The 10,000-nt window shown below is 43.5% G+C and overlaps 1 protein-coding gene across 1 annotated transcript; it reads right to left on the minus strand.

Annotated features, from left to right (window-relative positions):
• Positions 1 to 4,793: 4,793 nt before the first annotated feature.
• On the minus strand, positions 4,794 to 8,632 carry LOC138956492 (spermidine/spermine N(1)-acetyltransferase-like protein 1). The gene is made up of 2 exons (XM_070327838.1): positions 8,511 to 8,632; positions 4,794 to 6,073 (listed from the first exon to the last, which is right to left on the minus strand). Exon 2 carries the CDS (start codon positions 5,991 to 5,993, stop codon positions 4,884 to 4,886), a length of 1,110 nt encoding a protein of 369 aa, XP_070183939.1. The 5' UTR covers positions 5,994 to 6,073; positions 8,511 to 8,632; the 3' UTR covers positions 4,794 to 4,883.
• Between the last annotated feature and the right edge of the window lie 1,368 nt (positions 8,633 to 10,000).

Here is a 10,000-nt window from a genome sequence, read left to right on the forward strand (position 1 = left end):
TTTCTAAAGGGTGGGGTGGGCTTTCAAGTGACAAGCACATCACTGCAAATAGTGGGTATCTAGACAATATTGTACAAAATGATGTGATTTTGGCCGACAGGGGATTTGACATTAATGAACTAGTGGCTATGAGAGGTGCACAAGTGAAAATCCCTGCCTTTACAAGAGGGAAGAGTCAGCTTACAGCTTATGAGATAGTCAACACGCAAACTATCTAATCTGAGAATTTATGTTGAGCGAGTTATCGGTATTCTTTGTGGAAAGTACAAAATTCTGAACTCTGATATTCTGACTGATCTTTTGTTTGCAAGGGAAGAGGAAGAAGTGGTAACACTGGACAAAATAGTCACTGTATCATCTGGGCTTGTCAATGTTTGCACTGGTATCATGTGATTCTTGCTGTGACGCTGCATAAACACAGCCTAGTGAACTGAAGGCATTGTTTAGACTAGAGAATGTGTTAATTAAACTGTGGTGTATTGTATCTGATTCTGATGTCTCGCATGAGCAGTAGCAATAGTCTTTCTGTTATGTTTTCACTGGACGGAATCTTGAATTTGAAGATGAAGGCATTGTTTAAAGAATGTGTTAATTAAACTGTGGTGTATTGTATCTGATTCAGGTGTCTCACATGAGCAGTAGCAACAGTTTTTCTGTTATCATGTTTTCACTGGATGGAATCTTGAATTTGAATATATACATGTGTATATGATCTGACCTGCTGCTATTTCCTTCCAATTCAAGAGCAGATTTCACTCTTTCTATCACACACACACACACACACACACACACACACACACACACACACACACACACACACACACACACACACACACACACACACACACACACACACACACACACACACACACCACTTTAACATACACTTTGAAATCATTTTGCATAAATGTGACATGTATTGACACAACTGACAAAGGTTGAATTAGGCTGATTAACCTCAAAATAGCTCTACACAGGAAACAAGATAAGGAGCATTGAAAAATTAAATGGCCTACACTTGAAATGCGAGCACACATTTAAACTACCAATAACATGCAACTGCAAGCAACACTGAACAAACCACTACCAGTATTGCAGGTATGAAGCCAAAGTGAAGAGAACACTTTCACTAAATGTTCAAAATTGAAATAACATACTGTGGGTATGTGAGTCATTAACTATTCATTATGATCAATAGACCTGTGCGCTTTTTTGCAGAAATAAGTGTGTTCAATTTTGTTGTCATCAAAACAGAACTAGTTGATAATAGAAACTAACTTTCAGTTCCACTGCCAATTTAAACACTGTATTACTTGACTGTACTGATGCAGAACTATGCTGGACCACACACTCTTATTTGTTCCCTAAATCAAGCAGCCAATCCGTGTCACTGGAAACATTGAACAAGGAGAATGAACAATATACCTGGCTGAATAAGTTGATAATCAAACTGCTCATGATTCTTTGTTATTCACAGCAGTGGATGTAAAACAATCACAAAATAAGGTCCTGTATGCATCATAATTTATACTTGTAGCACTTGATTTTGTATTGTGGTCAGTGATCCTAAACAAAATGTATGTCTACATCTGTGCATGATTTTACTTTCAGAATAAAATGAAACAAGGATGGAACAATTAATGACTTCTCTGTGAGTGTGAACTGTGATTTAAAACATTACAATTTACATGCTCTCTTTTCTCTCCCTCTCTAGTCTCTACAACTTTACTACTGCCAGTTTCTGTGTGTACAGTCGTACATGATGTTTGTTTTCCCACACACATGAGCAAGCGAGTCTGGCATTGTCACTGTTTCTTGCTGCGTTTCACGGCTGGTATTTGCAGCTGCTCCTGGTTCACATCCACTGCTTGTAGAGGCTCAGCTTCTCTGTCCAGCCAGTTTCCAACTAGCTCTGGAAGAACTGCGAGTCTGAACACTTTCAAAGCTTTCTCCACACACATTGCCCCAAAATCACAGTCAGGCAATACTCGGACAACTTTATCCACAGTAGTCCACACCATGAAATCGCAGTAGGAGGAACTGGTCATAACAATCTGGCACTGTACTTGACTAAATTATGGGTGGTCTTTGCGCAGACAAAGCATCCCCTCACTGTTAGATTCCAAACAGAAATGGCGGTCTGCCACAGCACACTCAACAGCTGACTCCTTGAAGGTGAAGGGACGTGTGTGCAGGTTTCTCCAACTCCGGCCATGCTGGTTTCTCCAACTCCGGCCATGCAGTCAATCAATCAATCAATATGAGGCTTATATCGCGCGTATTCCGTGGGTACAGTTCTAAGCGCAGGGATTTTTTTGATTTTTTTAATTTTTTTTTTAATGCAATTTATATCGCGCACATATTCAAGGCGCAGGGATTTATTTATGCCGTGTGAGATGGAATTTTTTTACACAATACATCACGCATTCACATCGGCCAGCAGATCGCAGCCATTTCGGCGCATATCCTACTTTTCACGGCCTATTATTCCAAGTCACACGGGTATTTTGGTGGACATTTTTATCTATGCCTATACAATTTTGCCAGGAAAGACTCTTTTGTCAATCGTGGGATCTTTAACGTGCACACCCCAATGTAGTGTACACTAAGGGACCTCGGTTTTTCGTCTCATGCAGGTACAGTGTGCTGCCAGTATGTTGCCATCAGAAGTGGTGATGATCCAAGGAGAAAGTGCTGGTTAATTAAGGCGTTGTGAATGAAGAATCTGAAACATAAATTGAAGGTCGCACAAATCAGCATTCAGCTAGGTCAATCGAATGAATATAACTCTAAGACGAACATAATGTGCTTTACAATAACCTTAACAATGAAAAGTAAACAACAGATTTTTAACTGAATATGAACATGAAGCTCATTATAAATATAATATTTTGCAAGCTATTTCAAAATATAAATATATTCAAGACTATCTACAGCTTTTGTCGTAGTCCAGAATACAAACTGAAGCGAAGAATATATCAAAGACAAAGCCTCAACACAATATCCTGAACTGCAACTTGTGATATCTGCAACACAAGACAGAGAACACTCACGTTCATTCATTATAAACTGAAAGCACATTCTTACCTTTGCAGAAATGACAAAGTTCTGACAGCCATCAGGGCTGTAGCACTTGACATCCCTCACCCAGCCAGAGACAAAAAGTCGGTAGGAATCCAAACTGTTGTAAGCTTTTCAGCTGGCCACATGTGTATCTGTATGCACTCTTGCCAAGCACAAAATAATTTACGATGTATCTGTATCTCTGTATCTGTCTGTTACGCTGCACTTGTAGAACAAGTCATCCAGATGTCTGGCATTGTTGCAGCGGAGTGGGGGGTGCGCAGCTAGTTCTTTATCGTCGTCTGGCTACTGCCAGCGCCGACTTGAAGCTCTCGGTCGATGCCGAGGTTACAGTTTCTTCATCTAATTGGTTCCAGGCCACTACAGTCTTTGGGAAAAACGAATGTCTGTATTGCTCAGTGTTACAGCGTGGCACAGTGAAGCATCTGCTATTGTTCCTGATGTAGTTGTCTACTGGATTCGAGGTAATGTTGATGTAACTCAGCTCTGGCAGATCGTCCGGATTTGCTGACCAGCACCTGGTTGAGAATGTCATACGGATCATTCCCGTCAATCTCCAAAATCTTCTGGTGGTATCGCCGCCTCTCCTCTGGTAACAATCGCTCAGAATATTTTCGCTTCTCGCCCGATCGCAATGTTTTGCATGAGGCAAGGGAAGTCACTCCAGCTTCTTCTCGGAACGCGTCGGAGGCATTGTTTCCCGTTTTTCAACGGTTCACAGCTGTTTTTACTTTTCTCTTTGAAATGAAACGATGAAAGGAAGAGAAATGGAAAGACAGGCATGTTGTTGGGACATAAACAGAACAGAGAACATAAGGGGGAACAAAAACTGTGTTTCAACAACTTCAAGCAAGAAAATGCAAACACTAAACACTCCCGGCAGGGAAACACCTTAATTGACCTTGACCTTTGACTGTGTTTGAGATCAGTTATTTTCGTACTCGGCTTGTAAAATAAACAAAATAATATCCAAACAACAGCTATTTTAAGATAAGAGTGTGTGGAGAGACCTTGTATTCAATTATAGTAATCACTGAAAGACATAAAACTTAGTTCAGAAGCGAATCCTAGAAACCCCTAAATAATGGAAAATGTGTTGGCTAAAGAATTCATTGTTTACGTAAATAATTCATTGTTTACGTAAATAATGATTTATTTAGCAACATTGCTGATTCTTTATAAACAATGTAATATAAGGCTAAATAATATATTGTTTACGTAAATAAATCATTATTTACGTAAACAATGAATTATTTACGTAAACAATGAATTCACCCAGGTTTCTTTTTGCTGGGTGCCTTGTCATCAGGCTGATTTACGCCTGGTTTCAAAACGCCAAGCTGTTGTAGGCTGGCTCTTAAAACGCCAGGCTGGCTTACGCTGGCTCCCAAAACGCCAGGCTGACTTACGCTGGCTCTCAAAACGCCAGGCTGACTTACGCTGGCTTCCAAAACGCCAGGCTGACTTACGCTGGCCCTCGAAACGCCAGGCTGACTTACGCTGGCCCCTAAAACGCAAGGCTGACTTACGCTGGCTCCCAAAACGCCAGGCTGACTTACGCTGGCTCCCAAAACGCCAGGCTGACTTACGCTGGCTCCTAAAACGCCAGGCTGACTTACGCTGGCCCCTAAAACGCAAGGCTGACTTACGCTGGCTCTCGAAACGCCAGGCTGATTTACACTGGCTCCTAAAACGCAAGGTTGATTTACGCTGGCTCCTAAAACGCAAGGCTGACTTACGCTGGCTCTCGAAAAGCCAGGCTGATTTACACTGGCTCCTAAAACGCAACATACCTTATACTAATCGGGAAAGCAATGTAGGGAATCGTGATCATCAATACAAGACTCTACGACGCTTGGCTCTAGGACTGGGCTGCACTCCAAGCCGCTCGGCTTCGGGCACCCAGGTTTCTTTTTGCTGGGTGCCTTGTCATCAGGCTGATTTACGCATGGTTTCAAAACGCCAAGCTGTTGTAGGCTGGCTCTTAAAACGCCAGGCTGACTTATGCTGGCTCCCAAAACGCCAGGCCGACTTACGCTGGATCCCAAAACGCCAGGCTGACTTACGCTGGCCCCTAAAACGCAAGGCTGACTTACGGTGGCTCTCGAAACGCCAGGCTGATTTACACTGGCTCCTAAAACGCAAGGCTGACTTACGCTGGCTCTCGAAAAGCCAGGCTGATTTACACTGGCTCCTAAAACGCAAGGCTGACTTACGCTGGCTCTCGAAACGCCAGGCTGATTTACGCTGGCTCCCGGAACACTAAGCTGATTAACGTTCGCTCCAAAATCGCCCGGCTGATACACGAAGGTTTCTGCCACGGCAGGCTGCTTTGAACTGCCTCCGAAACGGCCAGGCTTCTTCATGATGGTTCGCGAAGCGGTAGGCTTTGGTACACTTGCTCCCAAAACGGTAAGCTCTTTAACGCTAGTTCCCAATACGCCAGGCTGCTGTACGCTCGCTCCCAAAACGCCAGGCTGCTGTACAGTAGGTTCCGAAACGACAGGCTGCCCTGGGCTCGCACCCAACACGCCAGGCTGCTGTACAGTAGGTTCCGAAACGACAGGCTGCCCTGGGCTCGCACCCAACACACCAGGCTGCTTTAAGTCAGGCTGCTGTACGTCGGGATCCATTTCATCTTGCTGTGGATCAGGCTCCTCAATTGTTTTACAAAAAGAGATTTCGTCCAAATGGGTAGAGCCGGATCCCGAAATCCAAGACTCTGGAATGTTATCTACGAGGAAGCGCACCCTGCTGCTGGTGGAGGAACGGATCATGACGGGGTTGACTGTAAGCATCATGACGGGGTTGTTGCCGCGGCGCCCAGGGGAGTGCACCCTGGTCTCCACCAGCCGGTCATCGGCCTGCGGGGGGCGTTGACAGTTCCAGAAGGCGAGGAACACGCCCATACCCAGAGCCAGAAATCCCACAGTGCCTCCCCCGATCAATCCTCGAAGGTCGCTCAATACCTTGCTGCTGTCTGCACTGCCTGACAGGAAAATAATAATAATAATAATAATGCAAACTTTTATAGCGCTATTCTAGAAAAATGTCTACTCTTAGCGCTTTACAATACATACATCGTCCAAGCATACTATACACGCACAGGCAAAAAAACCGACCAAACATAACCAACAAACTATACACGCACAGGCAAAGAAAACGACCAAGCATACAATACACGCACAGGCAAAGATAACGACCAAACATAAGCAAACATACTATGACCAAACATAACCAACATACTATACGTAAGGTACACATGACATAGTAGACCGCGCCAGGGGTACATCAACTCTTTTAACTAGATTAAGGAAGCTATTTTGTGTCTACGACCGTGTGTACACCATGTCAAAGCTGCACACTCAATGTCAGTTAAAGCGACCCACACACAGAGTGAGTGGGGGCGTAAAGACAGGTCATTAAGAAGGGAGAGAAATTCAAGTTTTACGCCCTCACGGATGAGATACACAAGTGTATGCGTGTTTAGGTGGTATCAGCCATCTGTACTTATGGAAAAATGACCGAGGTCTTTTACGTGCCACTGTGGTGACACGGGGGTGGGAGATGGATACCGTCTCTGGGTCTGCACATAAAGTTGACCCGTGTCCGTCCCGGCCCGAATTCGAACCAGCGACCTTTCGATCACAAGTCTAGTGCTCTACCACCTGCGCTACCAGGTGCATGGGTCGATACGTTATATGTTAACTCTTCTTCTTCTTCTTCTTCTTCTTCTTCTTCTTCTTCTTCTTCTTCTTCTTCTTCTTCTTCTTCTTCTTCTTCTTCTACTGGCGGCGTGTTGAGGCTAGTAAAACAAATCTAACTAACATAATAATAATAATAATAATAATAATAATAATAATAATAAATAACTTTTCTATAGCGCGAGTCCCATCAATTGGCTCCAGGCGCTTTACAAATTCATTATAGAATAAACTAGCACAAATCAACAAGCAAACAAAGCATACATTTAACTGAGACATAACACCAAGAACCCAAGCACTAAGCAAAAACTTAGCGTACAATGTTAAAAGTACACACACACGCACACACACACACACACACACACACACACGCACGCACGCACGCACGCGCACACACATGAATCAATACATACATGTTATTAATATTGTTCACACAAACGTGACAGATGGAGACAGTCACTGTTTTACAAGACCGCGCGTGATGTCTTGCGGAACATAGCATGGACAATGTGCATCAAATGTCATGTGTTTGTCAAACATACGAGTTGATAATAATAACCGAAAACTCGCATTTGCTCCATTTGGTCAAAAGACTGTAAGCTTTAACAATTTCAATCAGGAATACCATGCCATTCAGTCAAGAGACTGACATGAAAGTCATTTCGATGAAAGCTGTATATTTAACGTCCAAGAAACACGTGTACCCTTGCCACAACATAAATCGTAATGATGAATCTCCTTTTTATTCAAGCAATGCAAGGCATTTTTGACGGGACATTATTGAGAGAGAACAAAAATGCAAGTATGTCTTCTTGACAACAAAGTTAACGCAAATGTGACCCTCCACCACGGAATGAGTCGCATGTCACCTTTGCATGATTTTCATATTTGTACATTTTCCTAAAGAGTGTTTTATGCTCTATCCAGTGGTGAAAACTGTTTTATAAAAGAGCGAAAACTGTTTGAGTTATAAGCCTGTGACTAAGGTGACCCTCACACTGTTACCAGACACTCCCCGGACTTATATTAAGCCTAGCGCAGAACCGCGCGAGGTGACATGCGACTCATTTCGTGGTGGAGGGTCACAAATGCGAAATGTAAACAAATGCGAAAATGTTCACTCTTCTGATTCTGTCCGAAAGTGACTGACCTCGGGCGGTCGCATGTCGTGGAAAAGAGCAACCAAACAAGCAACTGTCCTCGGTAGGTGAACAACTGAAGCTGCTCATACCCATCCTAGCTGACAGGAAGAGCATAGTAATTGCACTAAATGCAACAATGTTCACTCTTCTGATTCTGTCCGAAATAAACTGACCACGGGCGGTCGCTTGACGGTTCAATAGACTTTAAAAACAGCAACCTAACAAGTAACTGACCTCTGGTGCACAAGGGAATCTTATGTCCTGGCTGACAGGAAGATCATTCTCCTGAATAGTAATTGCACCAAATGAGAAAATGTTCACTTTTCTGATTCTGTCCGAAATTGACTGACCTCGGGCGGTCGCATGTCGGTTAAACGGACGTTAAAAACAGCAACCAAACAAGCAACTGACCTCGGTAGGTGTACACCTGAAGCGTATATCCTAGCTGACGGGAAGAGCATAGTCATTGCACTAAATGCAAAAATGCTCACTCTTCTGATTCTGTCCGATATTGACTGACCTCGGTGGTCGCATGTCGGTTGAAGGAACGTTAAAAACAACAAACAAACAAGCAACTGACCTCCGATGCACAAGGGAAGCTCATATCCTTGCTTGCAGGCAGAACATTCTCCTGATTCGTAATTGCACCTTCTTTCAATGCAGTGGCCACATGTTTTCTTGCACTTGAAGCCATAAAAACCACCATTGCACCTGTCTGCAACCCAATTGACATTACTTGATGAATTAATCAATCAATCAATCAATGAGTCTTATATCGCGCATATTCCGTGGGTACAGTTCTAGGCGCTCTGCAGTGATACCGTGTGAGATGACATTTTATACGGCCAGTAGATTGCAGCCATTTCGGCGCATATTTACCTTTCACGGCCTATTATTCCAAGTCACACGGGTATAGGTAGACAAATATTAACTGTGCCTAAGCAATTTTGCCAGGAAAGACCCTTTTGTCAATCGTGGGATCTTTAACGTGCACACCCAATGTAGTGTACACGGGGGGAGGTTCGGACACCGAAGAGAGTCTGCACACAAAGTTGACTCTGTGAAATAAATTTCCGCCGAACCTGGGATCGAACTCACGCTGACAGCGGCCAACTGAATACAAATCCAGCGCGCTACCAACTGAGCTATATCCCCGCCTGTTATAAGTATAATGGACACTTATTCATTGCCCCTTCTCACAAGAGATGATGGCGATATACAATAGCAAGCAAAACACACAGACACAGACACGCACGCACACACGTACGCACGCACATACGCACGCACGTACGTACACACACACCACACACATACACACCACACACACACATACACACACATACTCACAAACACACAGGCACTTGCACGTGAACACGCGCGCACGTACGCACACACACGCGATAAAACGATGTTCCGGATGTTTCAGTTAACAAGATTAGCAACAACCACAACCACCACAACCATTACCAACACCACAACATCTCTCCCTCTCTCTCTCTCTCTCTCTCTCTCTCTCTCTCTCTCTCTCAATCCCTCTCACTCGCTCACGCGCCCTCTTTTTTTGTCAATTAAAAAACATGTCTTGTCCTCTCTCGTCTTTGTAGTTTCTTGTTTCCATGTATATGTGTTAGTTTAAAAGAGCATCTTGTCGATGTTCATTAGGTATGGTAAACATGAATTGTTGAATAAATCACGGTTGCAACAACCAACAACCTCAAACACCATCCCGACGACCAACTGTATGATAATCTTGAATGTGTAGTTTCCCTTTCTTTTTTTTTTTTCGTATAAAAAAATAAAAGAAGACGATGACAACGATTAAGGATTGGATGGATTGGATTGGATAAGATTTACAGTCCAGTGAGGTTACCCTCATGGAAATTCGGGCTGCTTTCTCCCCGGGGAAAGCGAGCTGCCATACATACGGCGCTACCCATATATTTTTTTTTTTCCTGCATGCGTGTATTCATGTTTCCTGAGACTTAATGCCGTGTGAGATGGAATTTTTTTAAACTTTATTCCAAGTCCCACGGGTATTTGATGGACATTTTTATCTATGCCTATACAATT

Source organism: Littorina saxatilis, unplaced genomic scaffold (genome assembly GCF_037325665.1).
Source record: "Littorina saxatilis isolate snail1 unplaced genomic scaffold, US_GU_Lsax_2.0 scaffold_427, whole genome shotgun sequence".
NCBI classification, from domain to species: Eukaryota; Metazoa; Mollusca; class Gastropoda; order Littorinimorpha; family Littorinidae; genus Littorina; species Littorina saxatilis.

What these genes read in the sequence shown, in the direction of transcription:
- LOC138956492 (XM_070327838.1), bottom strand. Translation starts at nt 5,993, where the DNA reads ATGGGCGTGTTCCTCGCCTTCTGGAACTGTCAACGCCCCCCGCAGGCC.